Source organism: Patiria miniata, unplaced genomic scaffold (genome assembly GCF_015706575.1).
Source record: "Patiria miniata isolate m_02_andy unplaced genomic scaffold, ASM1570657v1 HiC_scaffold_10, whole genome shotgun sequence".
In the NCBI taxonomy this organism is placed as follows: domain Eukaryota; kingdom Metazoa; phylum Echinodermata; class Asteroidea; order Valvatida; family Asterinidae; genus Patiria; species Patiria miniata.
Window position 1 is genome coordinate 20,789,585 of NW_024037048.1, and position 26,575 is coordinate 20,816,159.

Below are 26,575 nucleotides of genomic sequence, written 5' to 3' on the forward strand. Positions count from 1 at the left end.
GTTTGTTAGGTCATAGATAGATGCACAAAATTTCGTAAAATGTGTGACGTCATCATGACGTCATCAAAAACGTGATTTTTTGATTCACATATAAGGGTATGTCCGATCGTTATGAAACTTGGTGGGTAGGTAGGTATAGATAACAGCATTCAAAATCTGAAGTGACATCATCATGACGTCATCATCTGATTTTTTATGAATTTTTCAAATTTTAATATTTATTCATAAATACCTCAGACAGTTTAGCCATTCCTATTGGTCGAGAGCCCGTCACGTGGCCGGTATTAAGCGGATGATAAAGACATGGCTAGCTGGTCTTAAACACTTTTCCAGTTACAATAAAATGTGGACTCCTAAAAATCCAGTGCCTCTTATCGTTTCATTGGTTGAACGTTCACAATCCTCACGTAGACATGCGCAACACTACCAGGGAGTTAGAATGTTATAGTTCTAAATTCAAAACGCAACGCGCCAGGTGCGTTCTGCGCGACATCGCATAGAACATGATACGCGCGCGTCAATCTCCATAAAAGGGTTGTTTTCATCTTACTCGCCAGCTGAACACTCCATTATTTTGCAGGAGGGATGATTCAAAAGCATAAAGTGAATTTGTTGAACAAAATCGGGATGTTTTGAACGAATTATATGATTTTTTTTTACCGAAAAGGTATTTATGAATGGGAATAAATATGTACTCCGTCGGTATTTATTACTCTGTTTAATACCACTTAGAGTCTGGGTGCTGATAATTACCCTCGCCTCCGGCTCGGGTAATTATCAGCACCCAGACTCTAAGTGGTATTAAACAGAGTGATAAAAACCTCCGGAGCACACATTTATTCCCTTAATCAAATTTTGCAAAAAATGTATAAAATACGGTCCGATCGACTTCAAACCTGGCACACACTTGGACCACCATCTGAAGATTCAGGTCGAATCATGATGGCATCATGACGTCATCACGTGTCACTTGACATCATCCTAAATCTGCATAGTTTAAGTCACTATATCTAGAGAACCTGAGGTCCGATTGGGTTCAATCTCGGTATGCAGATATTCCAGGAAGTGTTATAGACAAAAATTGCAGTGACGTCACGATGACGTCATCATGTGATTTCATATGAATTATTCAATTTTTGGACCTTTTACTCATATCTCACAAATAAAACGTGGTTAATTCGAAAAAAAATGTTTGCAAAAAAGTTTGTTAGGTCGTAGATAGTTACAGAAAAGTTTTTAAAATGTGTGCCGTCATCCTGACGTCATGAAAAATATTATAATTTTACATAGGATGGACACTTTTTGTATAGAATACGCTTGTACATGTTCATTCGACCTGGATGAAACTCCTTTACGGCAGTCATTAATAAAACGGTCGAAACAGCTCAGTGTTTGTCCACAAACACATTTCTAGTTATTTTTATATTTATATTTGCAGAGTATTTCGTCGCAGAGCTGACAAACCGACGAATAAGCGAAAACCTTGTTTGGAGTAATTCGCGATTGAAGTTGGACACTTCTCCGGGCGCCGTATTTTACCCTCAATGTTTCGATAAAAAAACTGTTAGTATATATTCTGAATAAAATATGAAACTAAGAATCCACCAGGTCACTTATTTAATCAGAGAAGTTGTGCGATATGATTTTATTTGATCGTAAACGCATTCGTCAGTTTGTCAAATTACATTAAACTGCAATATCCGGTTGTTCTTCACACTGTTTGTATGCTATTCGTCAGTTTGTCGGATCGCGCGTGCACGCACGCGCAATCCGACAAACTGACGAATAACATTCGTTGGTACTTTGAACGCACACCTTACATAAGCTGGTTACCAGCGAAATGTTTGTATGCTATTCGTCAGTTTGTCGGATCGCGCGTGCACGCACGCGCAATCCGACAAACTGACGAATAACATTCGTTGGTACTTGGAACGCACACCTTACATAAGCTGCTTACCAGCGAAATTTCGTATTCGACACTATGTCAAATTATGGATTTGTTTTTGTGAGTGATTCGCCACAAGGGGGGCTCTGAATCTCAAAATCCAGACAAATATTAAGAATTTTGGCATAAATACCTGAAAGAGCAACCTTCATAAAGCCTAAAAATAACAAAATATCGAAATCGCAAAAATGGTCGATTCGCCGGTTTGTCAGCTCTGCGACGATTTAGCAAAAAAGGAACACCAACAACACAGAACTTTTAGCCTGATCAACTGATCAATCGAGAATGTTCAATCCTCTTTTTTCGATTTAGCAAGAATATCGAGAAGTCTGTCAAATCTGTCAAGTTTCTGTCGATTGTGTTCTCTCACCATTTCTTCTCGCCGTTTGTCTCTCTCTCTTTGTTCCTTATGAAACTCATTAAGCCAGTCTACTACATTGGGCAATTTTGTTGGCTTACGACTTTTTCGCCCTATGGGCAGCTTTGCCACTTTTTCAGCAGGTTCCTCCGTTTCATCAAGGAGGTTACCTGTAGTAGATGGCACACTACAACTGCTAAGTGTCATGGATGGTCTGGTACTCTCGTTGTTGCCATATAATTCATCTAATTCAGTGTAAAATTTACAGATCTTCCTATTGGCCCCTGTTTGGGAATTATGATCCACTGTTTGTTTATACTCTCGTTTAATTGATTTCCATTTGTTTTGGCAGTGGTCTGTTGTGACCAAACAACCCTTACTTTGCATTTCTTTGGCAATTTTATTCCATAACACTTTATGAGCTTTGGTTCCGTGGAATGAATCTTCCATCTTGACTCTCAAGCTCACAAGCAGGGTACTATCTCTGTCACTCCAGGTTTTTCTTTCATCTGGAACAAAGGAAAAAATCAGGCATGAGTATACATGTAGTACATGTATTTTACAACTGTGATTCAGGATTTGCCTGTTGACATATTCATGTAGAACATATACGCCATACACACACACTGCGCGGTGATGTAATGTTAACAGTGAAGTATTAGTGATAATCTTTATGCAACAAAAGGCGCACGCAAAATAATGTCGCAACCAGTGCTCCATAATAGCGATTACCACACGCAAACCACCTACACGCTATGCCTTCAAATTTTAACTGACGCAGTATGGAGTTTTAACTGGCTCGTGTAAATATGATTGGCGAATTTTGAATATTCGAATATTCAGTCTAACGCAGTTTTGAATAATCAAATACTAAACTATTCGAAATTGAACAGCCCTACTCTTTATAGTTTGTGACTTGGCTTTGATCTCAGGTACAACAACACTAAAGAAAAGTACACATACTACATACTAAGACCAAAACTCAGCCGACTCAGCTGATGAAATAATGAGGACCCTGTCTCATTACAATTTTGCATAATTCTGTCAGCTGAAGAGCAAGTAAATTTGACCTGAATTTGTTTAATTTCCATGTTTTTCTGTGCTCGAGACCCCCGTCTGGGAAGTTACATAATACTACACTACATGCTAATAACATGTTATTAGTTCAAATTTTACCATGTCCAACTGAAGAGGGCCCTGCCTCTGTCTCTTGTCCTGGTGTAAGGCTGGACTGGGTTGGATGGGGCATCCCTGCTTCATGTAACCGTGGCTGTCCAGTTCTGTTGGTTAGGGGAGGTGTCTCTCGTGTTTTCGGTTGGCTAGTCCTGCCAGGCCGCTGTACCGTTGCACAAAATGTTTGTGCAAAACTTTCATCTATGAGAAGAATATAATATAACAATAATGGTCTAACCCATTTAAATATACTAGTTTCAAATAATCAAATACTAAATTTTCGAAATTGAACAGCCCTACTCTTCATAGTTTGTGACTTGGGTTTGATCTCAGGTACAACAACACTAAAGAAAAGTACACATACTAAGACCAAAAACTCAGCTGATGAAATAATGAGGACCCTGTCTCATTACAATTTTGCATAACTCTGTCAGCTGAAGAGCAAGTAAATTTGACCTGAATTTGTTTAATTTCCATGTTTTTCTGTGCTCAAGACCCCCGTCTGGGAAGTTACATAATACTACACTACATGCTCATAACATATTAGTTCAAATTTTACCATGTCCAACTGAAGAGGGCCCTGCCTCTGTCTCTTGTCCTGGTGTAAGGCTGGACTGGGTTGGATGGGGCATCCCTGCTTCATGTAACCGTGGCTGTCCAGTTCTGTTGGTTAGGGGAGGTGTCTCTCGTGTTTTCGGTTGGCTAGTCCTGCCAGGCCGCTGTACCGTTGCACAAAATGTTTGTGCAAAACTTTCATCTATGAGAAGATTCAATATAAAAATAATGGTCTAAATACATGTAATGCACAGGACCTGTGTAGCAAATTAAGATAATTTCTTTGTATGAAATTGAGATGGAAATAATTGGAAAAGGGAAACTTGTCTGTACTGATAATGAAACCTTGCAGCCCTTTCCCATTTAAAGTCACCAAGTTAAAAATAAAAAACAAAATAAAAACTAGGCAGTGTAGATTTGACCGTTAACTGGTAATGTTTTACTTTTGCATTTGTACTGGCACGGTAACCAATTATGTGCAGTGAGTGCTTTGGGGGACTTAGAAATGTTTCCATGAGAAATCTTTGTCTGATTCATACGTTCATTGTCATTGTGAACTCATAATAATTCACAAGATGGAATTAAAATTTAAACATTTGTTGTTAAAAAATGTTAGGCCTATAATGTATAAAGCCCTACCTACCAACAGGTATGGAACAATAGTCTCGGACATAGTTTTTGGGATAGCCCCCAACTTAAAATAGGCCCCACATATATAAGGGGATTTACGAGCCCAAACAAAATGCTTACCAGATTTCAAACGCTCTGCAATACCAGCAGGAACATAGCGGATTATGACAGGAACTTGCTTTGTTGTGTACCTATTTCCAATAAGGGTAAACAAAAGTTTCAACAGTTATTGAGCATATTGAGCTCACCCTAGGCTGCTAAAAGTGCTAGGCAGCTAGTAGTTGCGATAATCGTAACCTACCATCCTCCCGACAGTCGAAGACCGGAGGGTTACAACTAGTGTACACAATTTACATAATAGCAATTTCGACCATTTTTGCCAGACTAGTCACCAGATGTGCCCAATTTTTACCACTTTCAAAGATCATGACACACATTTTAAGAACACAGAATCGATCTTCAATGTGTAATGACTCCGTTCATAACACTCAAAACATCATTGAGAAAATATTTTGAGGAAAGAGGTAAAAATTGGGCAAATCTGGTGACTAGTCTGGCAAAAATGGTCAAAATTGCAACTAGGCCTATGTAAATTTTGTACACTAACTAAGCCCTAGTTGTCTCGACTCTCTTAACCCTCCGGTCTTCGACCGTCGCGTCGGGAGGATGGTGGGTTACGATTATCGCAACTAGGCAGCTAGGTAAATTATATAAATACGTGTAACATTACTCCTTAGACTAAGGAGTACTAAGGCTTTTTTAGTAGCCTATAGTAAATACCAGGCAGCTGCTAGGTAGGGACATTAATTTTGTATGCAAAATAATCACACCATCTGACCATGATCACAGACACAGTTAAGTTAGTGCTTACTGACTTAGTTTTTCTTACTGACTTAGGCCTAGTTTTATCTGCATTATTAAACCATGGAGCTATATTAACGTAACATTACACATTCATGACATTTCACAGAGTCGGAAAGAATATTTTACTAGTTTACGGTTCACCCCTTTCCTTACACAATACCATACTTACAGTCGCTTTACAGCTAATATCAACCACCAAAATGTTTCCGCGGTGAAATTTGCTTCAAACTTCTGCCTTGCAAACAAATTTGTCTTCAGAACTGACTACCTACCCGAGGGAAAAAAGAATTAAAAGCAATTAAAATATCCTACCCCTTCTCAGCAACGCTGAATCCGTCATGTCCGTCGGCCATTTTGCTAGAGAAGTTTCTGCCGCTGTTTTGAAATCCCGCGCTTTTTTACGTGTGTTCGTGCAAACCCCCGGCGGATAGGTGGTGTGCGATTTTGTTCCGAGTACAATGTTCTTGGGACGTGTTCGTGTGGTTCGAGCGCGAGAACAAAGTTCGCGTGTCAAGAACAGACCGCCCGAACTCGACCTAAAAGTCGTCGTTCCGCTAACCGTGCGTAATCGAAACCTCGCTGGTAACTAAAGTAAAGGGACTCCGACTATAGTTTTTTGGTAACAAATTTCCCTGCTAAATCCAATATTTTTGGACGTTTTAAACAGGAATGGTGGCATAAATCACTGAAGGGAAAATTGAGTAATGTCCAGATATGGGAATCTTTCCAGTACGCCGAAAGGAAGCTGAATTTTGACAAGTAGGCCCTAAATAGTCCAGACTTACCTGATGTACAGGCCTAGCCTACCGCTACATTATCCATAATGTTGATATCGGATAACCAAACAACAGGTGGCGCTCTTCACAATTAACGGCGTCATATACAATCTCGTTTACGTAGTGTTGAGCTGTACGCACTGACAAGTACTTAATACAGGAAAGAAAGTTACAAAATAAAGTTAACCCTGGGGACGAAGTTGCGAAAAAGTTTCGCTGTCCGAATTTTCCCATCATGCATTGAGAAATCCCAATTACTTTCTCGATACTAGGAAGTGGGGAATCGTTATTCGTTATCCGTTTTGCTGTCGAGAATGGATTTTGGATTCGAAGTCCGTTATCCGTTTCTCTTTTTGCTTAGGAAGTGGGAATTGGTTTCGTTATCCGTTGTTCTTTTTGCTTAGGAATTGGGGGGAGTGGTTCTCGTTATCTGTTTTTCTTTTTGCTTAGGAATTGGGAAATGGTTTCGTTATCCGTTTTTATTTTTGTTTAGTTAATGCGGGGAATTAATGGGGTATGAGATTGTCACTTGACACCGTTAATTGTGAAGGGCGCCGCCTGTTGTTTGATGATATCCCATTATTGTCCGACTGGCGCAGCAGATACGTAAGAGTACCGCCCTAAGACAGTCTATCTAGACTTTGTATTCGCACTTTAAAGACAAACAAATATTGTGATCACCAAAAACCTGCTTTTCGGACATTCATTCAAATTTTAGGCAGCTATTTTTGTGGTTTGAGCAGCGCATTTTTTGGTATTTCTTTTATAAATATTTTGAGAGTCGTGTGAACATGGTGAATGAAAAGCTAGGATGCATTGTCTAGACAAATGCTAGAGGAAAGTGAAGTTTTTGACCAAATTTTATTAAAAAGGTAAGGTTGATAATTAACCAATTGGAAATGGCTGAAAACTATTATCCCTATATAGATCCAATAATGTCAATTAGATATGTATTTTAACAATCCCCAAAACAAAGCGAAATAACGCGTTACCCTATTGAATTTAACTTGTGTTTCTTTAATCATGAATGACTTGAAAAAAATAAAATGACTCGGAGTTAGAAAATATTAAAAGAATATACAAAAACTTGGCGATAGGCTGCTTGCAGTCCAAAAAGAAAATTTGCCTCACTTTTGCACAGAAACGACAGTCCAGCTGGACACACTATATCTCACAAATTAAGTGACGCATTAAATTGAATTCTATAAATCAGATAACTAGTCATGAAAAATAGATAAACAAGACGTAGAGTGTAGTGGCCCTGCATTCTAGAGTTGCGGCAGCTGTACTGTACCGTACTGCATTCGCAAAGTAACGGCAATCCGGAGGTCCCAGGTTCTATTCCCTCTTCCTTTCAATTTGTGGATGGTTGTATTTCCCTGTACTGGCCACAGATTATTGCATTGACTGGTCGCCCTGGATGCAGGCCTGCCCTGGTTCACTTCGTCTCCCATATCACCAAGAGCACAAGCCTTCTCATATGCGGAGCAGTGCTGATCGTAAGTAATCTGCTATAGTCGCAATTTGTCTGTGATTTGACAAAAGCTTGTCCCTGTGAAGCATTATGATCAGAACCTAGAGGTGCAGATCATAAGTAATTTGCTACAGTTGTAATTTGTCTGTGATTGGACATTAGGTTGTCCTTGTGAAGCATTATGATTACTTCGTCTCCCATATCACCAAGAGCACAGCCCTTCTCATATGCGGAGCAGTGTTGATCGTAAGTAATCTGCTACGGTCGCAAGTTGTCTGTGATTTGACAAAAGCTTGTCCTTGTGAAGCATTTGGTCAGAACCTAGCGGTGCAGATCATAAGTAACTTGCTACAGTTGCAAGTTGTCTGTGATTCGCCACGAGCTTGTCCTTCAGGGGCATTACGATCAGAATTTAGCGGTGCTGATCCTAAGTTATCTGCTACAATTGCAAATTGTCTGTGATTTGACATAAACGCCATAAAGAGTGGGTGATTTGTTGTCGAGAATGGAGAGACCGTACTTTCTTATCTTTACACAATTCTCACTTGTTCTATTATTAATAAACGTTTGTCATTTTCCTTAGCTTCCACGCATAAACGTAAAACCCTTCCTTCCATTTTATCCTTCAACTAAATCCTTTTTCCTCATTAACAAAGTAAGCCCCCTAGCCTGCATTATAACTAATTCGTCCTTTGTCATGATATTTAATACTTAATGAAATATCCTTCTATAAAAATAAAACAATTTAAAAAAAAATGGAAAAAACAACAATATATCCTCCTAGCCAAGATGGTTAAAATCCTCATTAATTCCTTTCAAAAATATCCCCCTAGCAAAGATGGGTAGTCTTCTCCATAAAACCCTTCTAAAACAAATATCTTCCTAACCATGATGGTTCGTCTCCTCCATAATTCCCTTCTTAAAAAAATATCCTCCTAGCCAAGATGGTTAATCTCCTCCATGATTCCCTTCTATAAAATATTCTCCGAGCCAGGATGGTTGGTCTTCTCCATAATTTCCTTTGAAAAAAATCCTCCTAGCCAAGATAGTAAGTCTCCTCCATAATTCCCTTCTTAAAAAAATCCTCCTATCTGCCTATCCAAGATGGTTAGTCTCCTCTGTAATTCCCTTCTAAAAAAATATCCTCCTAGCCACAATGGTTAGTCCTCTCCATAATTCCCTTCATAAAAAAACCTCAGAGCCAAGCTGGTTAGTCTCCTCTATAGTTCCCTTCTAAAACATATCCTCCTAGCCAAGATGGTCAATTTCCTCCATAATTCCCTTCTAAAAAATTCCTCCCAGCCACGATGGTTTGTCTTCTCCATAATTCCCTCCTAGAAAAAATATCCTCCAAGCCAATATGGTTAGTTTCCTCCTTAATACCCTTCTAAATAATACCCTTCTAAAAAGTACCCTCCTAACCAAGATGGTTTATCTACTCCATAATAAAATATCCTCATTACCAATATGGTCGTCTTCTCAGTAATTCCCTTAAAAACAAAGTGTGGGTCTTGCGCGTAACTTTGTACACACCTGTCCCAAGTTCTTTCCACTGACTATCCCTATTGCCAAGTATGACATGTCTATATCTTTTATAAACAGTTGTCATGCTCATTCAAAGGCATATTCATAGAAAGGTCGAAATCTCCTTGCTGCCACGGTGTCAGATTTAACGTTTGGTATACCGTGAGGTATATCTAGGTTGTGTTAACTTCAAGTTTACTCCGATCTGAACGATAACCAAGTTAACGATCATTAAATAACAATTGACTGTTTTTTTCTTTTTCTGAAGGCTGGTACAAGGACAAGATTGTGCCCAAGATGGAGTTCTGTGCTGTTGGTTCTAGGCCGGGGGATGAGCCACGTAGAGCCCACATCCTGGCGTTCTTTATCACAGCTGCCTGCATAGCCATTGGTAAGTCAACACAATCTTCCTTCTCGTGATATTTGCAGAGTCGCATAACCTTCAATTTAGGATCAGCAGATAATCAATGATAAATGAATGTAGCTCGTCTATAGAAGCATGTTCACTTAGCCATTATCCAAATGATTAAAAAAAGCACTAAGCATAATGCAATGAAGTCATTAGTCCCTGCCCCTCAAAGTGCCCTGCCTGTTACTCCTTATACCGCCCCAAACCGCCCCAGCACTCTATGGTTGTATGGATTCATCCAGGAATAAATACAGTGTTGTACAATGGAATACAGAATTCTACCAAATATGACACTCATTCTTTAGAAACTGAACCGCACAAGCTCGCACATGAGGTGTTGCTGATTGCTGACAACATCAAAACCAAATTGCATTATACAGAACTGTTTCTGAATTTTTAAAAGTGGGCAAGTATCTGTTTAATTTTTAAAAGGAGGGTATACATTTAGACGGCGTTGGAATCATATAGCTTAATAAGAAATCGCTCAAAGCCAATGATGAAACCACGGATTGGAAAATGCGTTTATTAAGTCCGGTTCCGGAATATGTGCGTTTCAGAACCACAAGGCGGGAGTCTGTGACACGTTGTATGTTTGTACACTACAAGCGGCGGCTGTACCGAACTGTATTCGCAAATAAGTAACATGAACATAAATTCTGCATAAAATTGTGACTCGAGTCGACTCGAGTCATTACAACTCTGACCAATGCCTATTCTTAACATAGACATTGACAAAGTGGGAGACTAAACATGATGGAGCTTGGTAGCTCAGTTGGTAGAGCACTGGAACTGCAATCCGGAGGTCCCAGGTTCTAATTCCTCTTCCTTTCAATTTGTGGATGGTTGTATTTCCCTGTGCAGGCCACAGATTATTGCATTGACTGGTCGCCCTGGATGCAGGCCTGCCCTGGTTCACTTCGTCTCCCATATCACCAAGAGCACAAGCCTTCTCATATGCGGAGCAGTGCTGATCGTAAGTTATTGCTACAGTCGCAGGTTTTGTGTGAATGATGGAAGCTTATCCTTATGAAACATTATGATCATCAAACAAGATTTGTCCAGGTTTTTGGCTTTTTGCAGCGTTCACGTTGGTCTTTTCCAAGACCTGGACACAATTTACTTAGAGCAAATGCATTCAAATTTTCCTTCCTGATTGGTTTCCGTCTAGATTGGTGGGTTGGGTAAGATCAAGACCAACACAATCATCAAGGAGCTCTCCAAAGCCTGGATGCTGGATGAGGAAGCAGCCTGGAGACCAAAAGTTTCCTGGGAAGATCAGCAAGGAAGAAGTCACCACGCTCAAAGAGAAGGTAGAATCAGGTAGTTGGTCAGTAGTGCAGAATGATTCACAATATGTTAACTAATGCATGCAAAATAGAGAAAAAAAGTGAAAGTTTAACGACTATCATCCTACCCTATATTTTTAGGCTATAGAAATGTCAAACCCCCAAAACAGATTTTTACCTACCCTACCACACAGTTGTTTTTTATATCTAATAGAAAACACCACACTTTTTGTTCTTGGTTGGCCTTATTATTTTAATGTATGTTTCAGTGTCCAATTCATTTCATGGAGCCTTTCAGAGATCTCTCAGGTTATTCTGGAGGGCTGCAAGTCTAAGGAAACACATGCTTTATGTCAGAGGGAAATAATGCCCTGCATAATTTTTATTTGTGATCCCCCCAACTCCGCCCCCACCTCCCCCCCCCCCCCCCCCAGGCGTGACCCTACTCATCCCTCACCTCATCTCCATGAAATCCAACTGGGAGAAATGCAAGCTGCGCGTCTTTGCCACCACGGGCAAGAAGGAGCAAATGGACAGGGAGAAGATGAACATGGCCAACATGCTCAGCAAGTTCCGCATCAACTACTCAGACGTGGAGGTCATCCCGGACCTGAACAAGAAGCCCAAGGAGTAGAGCCTGAGACGGTTCAAGGAGCTGTCCAAACCCTGGATGCTGGATGAAGAAGCAGGGGAGACCACGGAGAAGTTTCCTTGGAAGATCAGCAAGGAAGAAGTCACTATACGCTCAACGAGAAGGTCAATCTCCTTGCGCTTAAACACCCCCCCCCCCCCTTCCACAGAGAAAACTATCAACGAGGCCAAGTTAACGTTCATTAAATAACAATTGACTGTTTTTTTTCTTTTTCTGAAGGCTGGTACAAGGACAAGATTTTGCCCAAGATGGAGTTCTGTGCTGTTGGTTGGGTAAGATCAAGACCAACACAATCATCAAGGAGCTCTCCAAACCCTGGATGCTGGATGAGGAAGCAGCCTGGAGACCACGGAGAAGTTTCCTTGGAAGATCAGCAAGGAAGAAGTCACCATGCTCAAAGAAAAGGTAGAATCTCCTCCTTGGGATCAAGCACCCCCCCCCCCAGTGAAAACTATAAACTTTATATTTATTTTTGTGTAAGTTGGTCAGTAGTCGGCAGAATGATTCACATGTTAATTAATGCATGCAAATTAAAGTAGAGAAAAAAAGGAAATTTTAATGACTATCATCCCACCCTATATTTTTAGGCTATTGAAATGTCAAACCCTTCAAAACAGATTTCTACCTACCTTACCACACAGTTGTTTTTTTGTATGTAGTAGAAAACACCACACTTTTGGTTCTTGGTTGGCCTGATTATTGTATTATATGTTTCAGTGCCCAATTCATTTCATGGAGCCTTTCAGAGATCTCTCAGGTTATTCTGGATGGCTGCATGTCTAAGGAAACACATGCTTTATATAATGCTCTGTATAATTTTTGTTTGTGAACCCCCCCCCCCCCCAACCCCCGCCCCCACCTCCCACCACCCCCAGGCTTGACCCTACTCATCCCTCACCTCATCTCCATGAAATCCAACTGGGAGAAATGCAAGCTGCGCGTCTTTGCCACCACGAGCAAGAAGGAGCAAATGGACAGGGAGAAGATGAACATGGCCAACATGCTCAGCAAGTTCCGCATCAACTGCTCGGACATGGAGGTCATCCCGGACCTGAACAAGAAGCCCAAGGAGTAGAGCCTGAGACAGTTCAAGGAGCTGTCCAAACCCTGGATGCTGGATGAAGAAGCAGGGGAGACCACGGAGAAATTTCCTTGGAAGATCAGCAAGGAAGAAGTCACTACGCTCAACGAGAAGGTAGAATCTCCTTCTTGCGCTCAAGCACCCCCCCCCCCCCCCTCCACAGAGAAAACTATAAACGAGGGCCTTTTTGGCGCAATCGTGGCTTATAAATGCTGGTACCAAATGAACGATAACCAGCATGGGTGAACCAGTGAAGTGTCCCTCATTCCGGCTTCTGCTTGTTTGACTATAAAGCGCCCTCTTTTGTCCATGCATGGAGACAATACACTTAGAGCTCTTCCCAGTACCCACCTTATACGGAAGATGGATAGTGCCACTCAATGAGTGTGAATATATTTTTTTGGGTGCGTGTGAAAATATTTTTTTTTGTACAGCGGCCGCCACATATTATCTGACGGCCGCCAGATAATAAGTGGCGGCCGCTGTACAAAAAAAAATATATTCACACTTTTTATGTGGCGGCTGCCACTTATTATCTGGCGGACGCCACATAAAAAAGTGTGAATATATTTTATTTGTACGTGTGTAAATATTTTTTTTGCACAGCGGCTGCCACTTATTATGACGACTTATGTAGCTGCCGCCACATAATAAGTGGCGGCCGCTGTACAAAAAAAATATTCCCACACGCACCCAAAAAATATATTCACACTCATTGAGTGGCACTATCTGTCTTCCGTAACTTAACGCGTAGTACCTAGTTTTTGTGATTTCAACATACAGGGTGAGCAGAATATTTCGATGAGTATTTTGAGTACCGAAATGTGTACTCACAGACTTTGCGGAATGAATTTTGATGAACAGTTTAAGTAAAATGCTAGCAGGTCTTTAAAGAATTAAGTCAAAGTTGCAAAATGTATAACAAGATCATTAAACCAGATTTGTCCAGATTTTTGGCTTTTTTTCAGCACTAACGTTGGTCTTTTCCAAGACCTGGACACAGTTTATTTAGAGCAAATGCATTCAAATTTTCCTTCCTAATTGGTTTCCATCTAGATTGGTGGGTTGGGTAAGATCAAGACCAACACAATCATCAAGGAGCTCTCCAAACCCTGGATGCTGGATTAGGAAGCAGCCTGGAGACCACGGAGAAGTTTCCTTGGAAGATCAGCAAGGAAGAAGTCACCACGCTCAAAGAGAAGGTAGAATCTCCTTCTTGCGCTCAAGCACCCCCCCCCCCCACAGAGAAAACTATAAACGAGGGCCTTTTGGGCGCCATCGTGGCTTATAAATGCTGGTACCAAATACACGATAACCAGCATGAGTGAACCAGTGAAGTGTCCCTCATTCCGGCTTCTGCTTGTTTGACTATAAAGCGCCCTCTTTTGGCCATGCATGGAGGCAATACACTTAAAGCTTTCCCAGTATCCACTTTACGCTTAGTCCCTGGTTTGTGTGATTTTAAGTCCAGTCTTGCAACATCTGTTAATTGTGTCCAACCTTTGACATTCTGGAGGCTGATTTTCAATAATGAGATTGATCACTTTCAATCCATTTTTCGTACAACTCTCAGTTCATTTGATTTGCCAAGTGCATGGAACTCGACTTTAGTAAACATCCATCAATCACGACATTTTTCGCCTGAAATCTTTTTTTTTCTTTCAGACCAACAGACAGATGCGGATCCGTGAATTGCTTCGGCAACATTCCCAGGAGGTTCAGCTCATTGTCATGTAAGTACAAACCGGCGATAATGGCCACTATCGGACAATTAACCTATCACGGTGGAATTGCGTCAACGCAGCTTGTAAAATATTGTCTAAACATGATATACAAATGGACGCAGAACGCCAAAATCTGAGACAAACAAAAGTTAACGTACAAAATTCCATGAGCCGTTTTGCGGATACCGCCATCTTTGAAATGGGGGGGGGGGGCATTACAATGAAAAGACATCCCATCATTCTCAGTTACAGTTGCATGATGAGACGTATTTTCATTGTAATTCCCCCCCCCCCCCCCCCCCGAAAAAAATAATTCAAAGATGGTGGTATCAGCGAAAAGGCTTATAGAGTTGTCTAAGGGGCGTGGTTAACTCGCAAACGGCGGTAGGTCAATGGGTGGCGCTTTTCATGGCGGCACAATTGCTGACGTTTACACAAAATACCAAAAATTCTTTAAAAGCCGCTGGCGAAACAAGAAACTTTTTAAACAAAACTAAGGACACTTGTGTAAAAACTAAAAGTTACTTGTGTAAAAAGGGCACTCTTTACAGAATACTGGGGGGGGGGGGGGGGTGTGTTAACTGCTGGTGCAAAAATGGGGGCGGGGTGAGCAATAGATCTAACAGTGCTTGTGACCCAGTCTGACTGAGCTACTGTGGTCACCTGATCAAAAGTGGTGATCTGATTGGTCAATGTGCACTGTTGATTGACATGCAGGAAGGGTCCATTATAACCTTTTCTTTGATTTCTTGCAGGAGTCTACCTATTCCCAGGAAGCGTACTTGTTCAGCTTACATGTACATGTGCTGACTGGAGACATTATCCAAGGATATGCTGTCAGCAGGGATGCCAAATATGGCATCCAAATAAAAGTCAATACAAAGAAATTCACTTGAAATGATAAAGTGACAAAGGACAGTTCCAACCAGTTGAAAGACCCTTCTCACTTGAATGGAATTCGTACTTTGTTTTGATTGATTTCGTTAAGATTGTTTCTTTACCATCTAACGGGCTCACACTTTCACTGATGTTTTCAAAGTGAGTTTCTTGAATGCAATCAAGTAATGCTGATTAAGAACAATGAAAGTCTTCAAATAATTTGGAGTCTTTTAATCAAGAAACACTTGTCGTACTTTTACGGGCTTTAAAAACAACAGCCAACTCCACTTTTTTCATTACTATGGGCACGTTTCTGTTTCAACTGAGAGTAATTAAAATCATTGTTTTTTTCATAACGAAGCCAAGCGAAAAAAGAGAGTATTTATCAACAATGGTGGTGCTTTTGGTAATCCTCAGAATGAGGTTTTATGCATACTGTTTTCATAGCCAGTCAATTGTTACTTCTACATAATTCTCACATATTATAACGTTTAAAATAATGCAATCATTTAATAAAAACCAGTGTATTCTAATTGCTGTGAATAGCATTAGAATATTTCAAACAATTGTTGATCCAAATGCCAAGCTTAAAGTCTATAAGAAAATCAGATTCAATCACTCGAGACTTTTTTCGTGACATGAAATAAAAATTGATACATGCATGGGATTGATTTAATTGACATTATCTGTGCTGGGCATACAGGGAACATATGGCGAAGAAAATAACATGTTATAGTAAACGCTCTAAAATTATCCAGGTAGGTAGCAAAATATTTTGTTTGTCTGTATGTCTTTTATACTTTGTTTGCTTCAATTAGGATACAGTTATTGTGTTTAATTAATCTGTTTTAAATACCCAATACTACAAACAAGTTGCATTTGTTTTCGGGAAAGAAAACACGTTATTTTATATGTTGACCAAATGTGGCAATAAAAAAAAATGGCGGTCAGAAACATGGCCTAAAAAAATCCAGGTTGGTCGAGATAACACCATAAACACATTTTTTTTGTAGTTGTTAACATTTCTGGATACATGTACATGGTGGCACTGCTTTATTGCAAACCTTTTGTTTCAAAAAAAAAAAATAATGACCCAGCTTGCTTTGAAAAAATATTCCATCAAAATACTTCCCGATAAGCCTACAATGGGTACCCCAAAAAAAATTCGTCAAAAAACTTAACGCATACTTTTCACCATATCTCAATACTCGTGCATAAAGCTAAATATTTTGTTTTGCAAGAATTTAAAAAAATGGTGAATCCATTTTTGTATACAGATCGGCGCATGCGCAATGCAAAACCATTAATAATAATATTTTGTGACATTGTCATTGAACATTATTTGTTTTAATTCATTGGTTATTGTTTCGGCAAAATGGAAAGCGATTAAAAAAATCAGCAACACAATGCTCGTGTATCTTTGTATGTTGTGATTGTTGTGTTTATTCGGGGTAAAGGAGGAAGCCACTGAATGAGGTGTAGTGCCAGGCGGATTCACTATACGCCCTACCGTACATTGTGAGATACATCGTATCTCCACGCTGCAGAACCACCACCGCGCTCCCAGACACCTGCTCATTGTGACTTGAATCACTGCTATGGCCAGAGACAACCGCGTCGCCGTTCTTCCTGAGATGAACGCGCAGGTTGCTGCTGGAAGAATATTTGTTCACAGAAAACATGAACACGTAGGTGCCCGGCACACCACACGTGAACGCGCCGGTCTCGAGATCGAAGCTGGTTCCCGGCAGAAGCGTCTTGGTCGCCTGGAAGGGCAAACGGGTGTCGTGACTCGTAGAGGTATCCGAGGCGCTCGTCCTCACCACGGTGAATGCTACCCGCTGGTTGGAGTCGTCTGGTGTCTCCCCTGGCTCACCCTTTTGACCTTTGACACCAGTTTCCCCCATTGGCCCTACAACACCTGGGACTCCTCTTGGACCGATTTTTCCGGGCTGGCCTATGCCTTCGTCCCCTTGAGGCCCAGCTGCTCCACGCTCACCCATAGGTCCACTCTGTCCAATATCACCCTTTTGACCTGGCTCGCCCTTTGACCCTGGCTGACCTAAGGACCCAGGCAAACCTGGTATGCCGGGAATTGCAGCCGACCCCTGGCAGCACATCGGACACGCCTGAGACGCAGGACCATCACCGTCCGAGGCAACCGGCCCAGTAACGGAAGCTCGGAGGTTGACGGAGTTACCCAGAAGGAGGGCGATTGAAAGAACGGTTGCCACGCAGATATTCATTCTGTACGTAAACAAAGCATGAAACTAAACCAAATCAGGTGAGATTTTTTTTTCAATAAAACAGTTTTAAAAAAAGGGAAGTGTAGTGAAAAATATTGAGGTTTGATAACAGGAGAACTAGTCTAAAATTCATGACAATCCGCCGTCAGATTTGAAGGGAAGAAACCCAAAAAACATGAGATTGGAGGAATCATTGTTCGAAGAATGTTTTCTTTGTTATATAACAGTGGCGTATGAGGGCTAACATTTATGAGAAGCCTAGTTTATAAAACCGGTTGTCATGGCAACCCATCGAATCGATTTTGTTTTTATTTCGCCTGCCAATAAAATTTAAGAAAGGTCACCAAAATGCATTCCGATAGGGCGAAGCGTTCCGGAGCTGTAGTATTTTTTTTGGAGGGGGGGGGGGCGGAGCACATCTTGCCCCTTCCCAGGTCCTGATAGAATCATTAATTAAACCTCACCACACCCACCTCGATGGTTCGTTCTTGAAGATCAGGTCCAAGAAGAGATCACAAGGAATTCAGTGTAGGCTGAAAAAACCCATACAAACGAATACTGGTTAAGTTTACATTTTAATACTATTTTATTATCAATTAAGATAAATGAGTGAGATTTTTTTCTCATTGGGATACATTGCCACTCAAAAACAGAATACTCACCAAGTTATTAGGGTCAAGTAATTAAAATAGTAGGTTTTCTCGGCCGAATTCGTCAAGAAAAACAACCTGTTTTAATGTCGCATTGTTCAATTTCTCTCGAATTGACTGATTCGTGAAATAAGCTTTCAATTTGTTTACACGTTATTATTGAAACGATTTTTTTTTTCAAATTAATTTTTGTGAAGGCATGAATCTTTTTTTGAGACACTAGTAACTCGGCCAAAAGTCTGTTGACATTCTAAGTTTTTGTTGCACTTGTCCAGGCAAATGTACTTTTAACTCCAGTTCGCTATGAGTCTTAAAGCAGCAATGAAATTCTTCATTCACTATAAAATATTATAGGATTTCCCACCCAATTTCACACTTTGCTAATAATAATAATAATAAAACATTTTTATTCAAAATCGCATAAAACATGCAGACCTTTTCACACCCGGTTGAACTTGGCGACAGCTCAAAATATTTGAGGGTATTCTTCATTCACGCTTGAAAAGTAAGCAACACATTACGTGACTTGTGCATTGAATTTCGTGTGCTTTAAATTTCAGTCCCTCTCGGGAATTCACTTTAATGCATACGTTTACAAAAGCAACACAGTTCAATGATATTTGGAAGTTGCATGAGCAAGATATTGTGTTATAGTGATACAACAGAGTATAAAATGACATGGCTTTTGAAAAGTTTGGATTAAGGAATCTACAGCTATTTCAAAGATAGGAATGCCTGGGAAGGGAATATAAAAAAAAGCAGAACAGAACTGTATCAATGTAAAGTGTCAAAGTGATAGAAGGAAATACATTTAGAACACTCGCCGATATAATACTATGTCAAAATACAGATTTTTATGTAAGGACAATTAAGTGACCAGTTTGTTAATTGTTGCAAAAATTAAAAATCATATTTTTTTTTTTTGGCCAGTACGATTGGCGATTTATTCCATTGCACATTCGTTGAAAATGAAAACTTCCTCTTACAGATTCGCCTATACTCAGTGCAAAATCGAAAACCAACAAAAGAAATGGATTTTCTTTTGCATGAAAAAGTTGCCTACACGCTTTGGTGGGTGTAAATATTAAAAAAAAATCGAATGCGTTAAATGCGACCTTTTTTCAATGTAATGAACAGTCTGTCTGATTGCATAAACAACTTGCAAAATTGGACGGGAAAACCTATGCTATGATGATTCCCTAACGTGGTAAACAATCACAAACGAATTACAATGTGATCAACGATCACGAAAGAATGAGGACAATGGTTGCGAACACAATTTTGATTTTAAAAAAATGCGAACACGATGAACAAGGATACAAAAAGAAGATAAATGCCAAAGAATCTGATTACACAATAACTAAACATTTGCTTCCATCTTAGTTTTCTTTTTTTGACAAACTAATATTTCAATAAAAATGTGACAGGAAATTCGAGCGTGTGTCTGCCATTAGTTTGGGGCACCCTGGTGAATTTGACGAGGAATTTGCAAAGACTGCAGGCCAAAATGTTAGGCACAGTTCTACGGTGCGTGTTAGGGGAGGGAATTCCTCACTACTACAGGGTGAGTAAAAATAAAAGCGAAACCCAAATGTCGGGACCATTGTTTTATTGAAGTTCTGCATGTAGTACTTTAAAAATCAAGGATATAAAAGCCCAATTTATAAGCTTTCTTTTTAGCACAAGAATCATTCAACTCACTCCTGTACTTTTCAAGTTACGCAATTTTAAACACAACCGGATCACAAAAAGGTGTGCGTTCTTTCAGCAAAACGAAAACAATTCACGCATATGTGATTTGTTTTCGTTTTGCTGAAAGAACACTTACTTTCTCGTGATCCATGGACAGAACTTTAAAACGGTGGTTGTGTTTAAAATTCCTTAACCTCATGTACTAAACGTACATGAGTGATTTGAATGATTATTATACCAAACAAAAGCCTATGAATTGGGCTTTCATATCCTAGATTTTGAAAGGGCTACATGCAGAACTTCACTATTATGGTCCCGACATTAGGGTTCGCTTTTTTGACTCACCCTGTATAGGCCCTATCACTCGAGCAATGTTTTCTGCTATAAATTTTGACCAAAAGGTGTATAAATATGTGAGGAAAATGTCAAATAACAGACACTCACCTCGATGTAACGTTCTTGAATTCTATCACAAAGGGAATCCTCAACACTCAGCAGATTGCGAGCTGGAAATAATACCAACGAAAATGAGTCATTGAAAATCCGCTGGGAGATATCTTGGGGGCTGTTGGGGGAGGCATAGCTGAATTTCACAAGTAAAACATCCCCAGATCGAAATCTCTGTCGGGTGAAATGTGATCTGGATTGATTATATATATATTTTAAGCGGAATGCGTCCTGCATGCAACGGCCCCGAACAGACCCACGCACGAGCAACAATATTCATGTCTTCTTTTAAGGATTTAATATTTTTTAATCAAACGCAGTAACTTCCAAAACAAATGCCCAGATTTTCTGAGAGAAATCTGTATGCAAAAAGAATTTAAGGCCACGTAGGATCATTTGCAATTGCCCGGAAAAGTACATAGCGATTTAATGGCAGAAACCTTGCAATGCTGAGAGTGAAGATAAGACTGGTATCAAATACCCGGTGAAAGTATTTCGCCTGATATATCGGTTGAAAACTTTGCAGGTGTTTTTAAAATTACAAAAGAATTGTTATTAAGGTGTTGGCAACGGAATCAAGTTACAAGATCCAACAAAATAGTGCATACGTTTTCTCTGCTTTTTCTCAATGATAGTATCCACTGAGCTGAACTTCAACAGTTTAGTTGCGACCTTCTTAAGTTTTTAAAGCCATTTTGTTGCTTCTCACGAAAAAAAATTTCAAAAGCAAATAATCCTATGTTTCTTTTTTAAATTGCTTTCATTTGAAATTGTAGGCATCACAATGAACATACATTTTCTGCATTATCAAGGACAATCGATCTCATACCAAGGAAGTAGTGGCGGAAATCAGGTGGGCACCGCAGTCAAGGTACGGTCGTTACAAATAATAATTATGTTCCAGATTGGAAATCAGCGCACCGGTTTGACTACTAGCATCATCCCCCATTTGTTTGTTAACCGAATAATGTCCCATATTTTTTTAATTATTATTTGTGTACCAACTGACCAAACACTTTCAAAGTATTCAGCAAATACTACTATCGCCATTTCAAGAAAATATTCAACGGAATCTAAGTGGCATGCTGAGTGGAACCCTGCATGCAAACAGAGCTTGTGCTTCATATTTTAAGACGAACAGCGGACAAGGCGGATCCGGGGGGGGGGGGAGGGGGCCATGCCCCCCCCCCAAAAAAAACCCCAACAATTTTGTTTTTAAGTGACGTCGCAATAAAGGCAGGCACTGGGTACACTACCATCTTTTCGAAACAATGGTTAAAGTGGTCAGAAATTTCTTAAAATCGCCACAGAGCATAAAAATTCGGGGCCCATGATTAAGCGGGCCCTGAACCCCACGCCGTAATTTTTTGGAACCACTTTCCGGGGACCAATTTTTTTGGGGGGGGGCTACCCCCTAAAAAATTGTGTTCTGGATCCGCCCTTGACAGGGAACAGAAGGGACGAATAATGTGCACAGACATCAACGCTGTACATGATTGCTACAAATGAATCCAACTAGATAAAGCAATTTGAACTTGAATAAAACTGTGAGCATCATCATGTCAGGATCCGGTCCGTTTGTGTTTGCGCCCTCTATATTCAGTAACACGTTCATCCTGCAGTGATTGAATGTTTGATGATCAAACCGGATTGGCGCACTGTGAACTCTAGCGAAATGACACAGTTTAACAACAAAGTTCAAAGGGTACTGAGTATCCACATAAATGATCACACAAAATAAGACAGGCATGTTTGAGTTGTCCGGATTTCCTGATAAACGTTCGTCCGTGACCAACTTCTCCATAACTCTTCATCCTGAATTAGTTTGAGTGATTGCCGGAATACAATGTGAGTACATCGATTCATGTTTAAAAATTAAAATGATAAATTAAACAGGGAAAAAACGAGGCAGAAAATAAGGGGGTGGTTGATCATACCTATATACTGTTTAGGTTAAAGAATCGAACTTTCGCAAGATTGTTTTCTTTAAACCAAAATGTTAATTCAGTAATTTTTTACCTGAACTGTTACAAGTGCGTGAATTATTTGAATAAGTGCGAATCCCGATCAATTTCAACTATTCTGAATCACAGCAGGGAACTTGATGTAATGAGCTCTTTTAAAAAATGCTCCCAAAATTTGATTCAAAACCAGTCGAGTCTGAACAGCTGAATTTTGACACTGAATTATTTCGTGTTTGTATAGTGTTATATCAGACAATATACTATATCGTCTTAAAAAACTGAAGACGTTTTCGAAATAGTGTGCCGGTGGGCAGACTATTAACGTGTGATTGCAACGAAATTCAGTGACAAGAACCAAAAAATAATCCCTTTAATTTATCTGTTTTGGTCAAATGTATAGCATCAACTAAGCTAAAAGTTCAAAAGTTAGTTGTGCTGCATCATACTTAAGATTGTGAGCAATTGATCCTATGTTCCTCTAACTGGTTCAAGGTTGCTTGAACTTGTAGTTGTAGGAATCACAATGAGCCTGCAGTTTCTGCATTTGTGGGGGAAATCGATTTCATACCAAGGAAGTAGAGGCGCAAACACTACAGCTGGACTACCGCAGTCAAGTTACAGTCGTTCAATAAAGATTTATTTTCCGGATAGGAAATCAGCGCACCGGTTTGGCTCTAGTAAGCCACCATCTGTTTGTCAACTGAAACTTGTCTCACAAAATATTTCAGATTTGTGAAAATCTTTACCAATCACCAAAAACTTTCGAAAAATAAGCCAAAAATCAATATGGCTGTTTGTCCAAATATCCAACAGAATCTCAGCGGCATGCTGAGTGGAATCCTACATGCAAATACATGAGTGAATTCATCGAGAGCTTTTGCTTCAATCTCTTCAGGCGAACAGAAAGCCTGAGTAATTTGTACAAATACCAACTCTACACATGATTTCTACAAATTCACCCACTTAAAAAAAGCAGTTTGAACTTGTATAAAACTGTGTGCATCATCACGATCCGGTCCGTTTGTATTTGCGCCCTCTATATTCATGACTCATTCATCCTGCTGAATGTAACTTGATGATCAAAGCGCACTGTGAACTCTAGCGAAATGGCAAAGTTGAAAGGGTACTGCATGAGCAATAACACACGATAAGACAGGAATGTTTTTGATGTCCGGCTTTCCTGATAAACGTTCTTCCGTGACCAACTTCCCCATAACTGTTGATCCTGAATTAGTTTCAGTGATTGCCGGGAAACAATGTGAGAGCATCGCACCAGGATTTCATGTTTTAAAATCAAAGTGATAAAATTTAAATGTCAAAATGAGGAAAAAATAAGGAGTGGTTGATCATACTTATTTTATGGGTGAGGTTATTTATAAAGGTTGAAGCTTTCGCAATATGTCTTCTTTAAACCAAAGAAAGACACTTTTTTAAAGTATTAAAAAGTGCGTGAATTTGTTTAAGCATTAATCACAATCAGTTGAAACTATTCTGAAATCAGCAGAGAACTTGATGTTTAAACTCTTCTAAAAACTGCAATCAGATATGACTAGAAATAGTCCTACCTGATAGCCTTTGTTTTGACAACAACTTTCCGTGAATGTACAGTGTGCTATCCATTATAGTGACAAGATTTCAACTTTTTCAAAAACTAAACCAGTCAGTATGTGAACAATAATTTAGTTTGAAGCGTGCGAAATGAAAGTAGAGGCGGAATTCCTCATTCCGAACAACAAAACCCTGATATATTTTGGTGATCGGGTACTACCCGATCATTGTTTGGAAATGTTAAGAAATTTCTTTCTTCCTTTCTTTCTGGTTTTTTTCCTGACAGTAATTATCTGCAACTTTTCTTCTGAACAGTACAGACTTCAAACCTTTAACAAACATCAACGCTGACTCCGAGGTGTACCTTTTTTATACTCTGACGTCATAATGACGTCATCGGGTTTCTTATTACAAGCGATTTCACTGCAAAACCTCATAAACAAAATGAACAATCATGTTCACACTTTGAAACCTGATTGACTTTACCTTGATAAACATTTTTGATATTCGAAGGTAAAGTCGTCTAACCTTTCCTTCTGGGGTTACTGGTAGGTCAAATTTAGGTGAATTTTAAATGCAAAAAGAAGTTGCAGAAAGACGAAACCTGATATGAACATGAACCTTAGTGTGAAGATGTGGATAGTTTAGAGACGTCGTCATGACGTCATCATACATCAAATTACAAGCATTTCAGGTCAAAATTTGACAAAATAGTTTGACAGGCGCGGATCCAGAGGGTGGGGAGGGGGGCCGACCCCCCCAGCCCCCGCTGTGAAACATGCACACAAAATATTACCCGTTCGCCTGACAACAATTTGACATATTTTTTTAGGAGCCTGGCCCTCCCCCTGCAAAAATTCCAGGATCCGCCCCTGTTTGAGCAATATCTTTTGTCCTAATAAACCTGAGTGTTCAGTGTTTTGCGAAGTAGCAGATTGTGCCTTGGGCGATGGGCTACAGGACTACAGGGTCATCATCTTTGGATGGAATTTTTATTCCAAAAGGTCATCGGATTATACCGCAAAAATTGAACAGACAATGAAAGATGATGAAATAAGCTGTAATTTGATGGGTGTCTCAAACACCTTAGAGAGTTGTGAGTATTTGTCCTGATCTTTACAAGTGGGGGTATTTATCACTGAGGTCCATGGCAGTTTATTTGCTGGTCTGCAGCCATAGATATTCTTTGAATTACCATAAACGTCTTTGCGACGATTCAGCATTGTGACGTCATCGAACGAAGTTAGTTATAATAGGGAGAATTTGAAACTGAATCGCATGTTGATTCAAAGACCACAAACAAAAAGGCTACGGTTCAAAAAGGTGTGTTCCAGGCGCAGTTCTATAAGATTTTTTTAGAAGGGATTATTGAATGAAAACCATCATGGTTAGGAGGATATTTTTTTGTAGGGATAATTGAGAAGACTAACCATCATGGCGAGGAGGATATTGTTTTAGAAGGGATAATTGAGGAGACAAACCATCATGGCCAGGAGGATTTTTAGAGGGGATTATTAAAATAAAAACAATCATTGCTGGGAGGATATTTTTGTAGAAGAGATTATTGAACACACAATCGATCTCGGCTTAGAAAATATTGTTTTGAGAAGAGATAATTTAGGAGACTTATCATCACGGCTAGGAGGATATTTTTTAGAAGGGATTATTGAAATAAAAACCATCATGGTTAGAGGATATTTTTTTAGACGAGATTATTGTACAGACAAACCATCAAGGCTTGGAAGATATTTTTAGAAGGGATAACTGAGGAGACAAACCATCATGGCTAGGAGGATATTTTTTAGAAGAGATTATTGAACACACAATCCATCACGGCTTGGAAGATTTTTTTTTGAGAAGGGATAATTGAGGAGACTACTCATCATGGCTAGGAGCATATTTTTATTTAGAAGGGCTAATTGAAATAAAAACCATCACGGCTAGGAGGATATTTTTCAGACGAGATTATTGAACAGACAAACCATCACTGCTTGGAAATTAATTTTTAGATGTGATAATTGAGGAGACTAACCATAATTGCTTGGAGGATAATTTCTAGAAGGGATAATTGCGGAGACTCACACTCATGACAAGGAGTTATCTTTTTAGAAGGGCTTGTTGAACATTATTATTAAGGGAATAAATGTGTGCTTCGGAGGTTTTTATCACTCTGTTTAATACCACTTAGAGTCTGGGTGCTGATAATTACCCGAGCCGGAGGCGAGGGTAATTATCAGCACCCAGACTCTAAGTGGTCTTAAACAGAGTGATAAATACCGACGGAGCACATATTTATTCCCATTCATAAATACCTTTTCGGTAAGAAAAAATCATAGAATTCGTTCAAAACATCCCGATTTTGTTCAACAAATTCACTTTATGCTTTTTGAAACATCCCTCTTTCAAAATAATGGAGTGTTCAGCTGGCGAGTAAGATGTAAACAACCCTTTTATGGAGATTGACGCGCGCGTATCATGTTCTGCGCGATGTCGCGCAGAACGCACCTGGCGCGTTGCGTTTTGAATTTAGAACTTTAAATTCTGACTCCCTGGTAGTGTTGCGCATGCCTACGTGAGGATAGTGAACGTTCAACCAATGAAACGATAAGAGGCACTGGATTTTTAGGAGTCCACATTTTATTGTGACACTGGAAAAGTGTTTAAGACCAGCTAGCCATGTCTTTATCATCCGTTTAAG

The 26,575-nt window shown here is 39.7% G+C and overlaps 2 protein-coding genes across 4 annotated transcripts; both read right to left on the bottom strand.

The window, feature by feature from the left end:
• Positions 1-2,094: 2,094 nt before the first annotated feature.
• Positions 2,095-6,067, bottom strand: LOC119739746. Of its 3 annotated transcripts, XM_038214793.1 has the most exons (5): positions 5,838-6,067; positions 4,782-4,852; positions 4,036-4,233; positions 3,480-3,677; positions 2,095-2,812 (listed from the first exon to the last, which is right to left on the bottom strand). In XM_038214793.1, exons 1-5 carry the CDS (start codon positions 5,876-5,878, stop codon positions 2,235-2,237), a joined length of 1,086 nt encoding a protein of 361 aa, XP_038070721.1. In that variant the 5' UTR covers positions 5,879-6,067; the 3' UTR covers positions 2,095-2,234. The 3 variants fall into 3 exon arrangements, with proteins under 3 accessions (XP_038070721.1, XP_038070730.1, XP_038070738.1); XM_038214802.1 differs by lacking the exon at positions 4,782-4,852; XM_038214810.1 differs by lacking the exon at positions 3,480-3,677.
• Positions 6,068-16,772: 10,705 nt separating this feature from the next.
• Positions 16,773-17,576, bottom strand: LOC119739764 (complement C1q subcomponent subunit B-like). The gene has a single exon (XM_038214820.1). It carries the CDS (start codon positions 17,574-17,576, stop codon positions 16,773-16,775), a length of 804 nt encoding a protein of 267 aa, XP_038070748.1.
• Between the last annotated feature and the right edge of the window lie 8,999 nt (positions 17,577-26,575).

Bases quoted from the DNA above. Each gene is read 5' to 3' on its own strand.
- LOC119739746 (XM_038214793.1), bottom strand. From the start codon at position 5,878: ATGGCCGACGGACATGACGGATTCAGCGTTGCTGAGAAGGG. The intron at 4,234-4,781 runs GTAAGCATTTTG...ATCTTCTCATAG, and splicing joins TGCAGAGCGTTTGAAATCTG to ATGAAAGTTTTGCACAAACA. The intron at 3,678-4,035 runs GTAAAATTTGAA...TTCTTCTCATAG, and splicing joins GCCCTCTTCAGTTGGACATG to ATGAAAGTTTTGCACAAACA.
- LOC119739764 (XM_038214820.1), bottom strand. From the start codon at position 17,576: ATGAATATCTGCGTGGCAACCGTTCTTTCAATCGCCCTCCTTCTGGGT.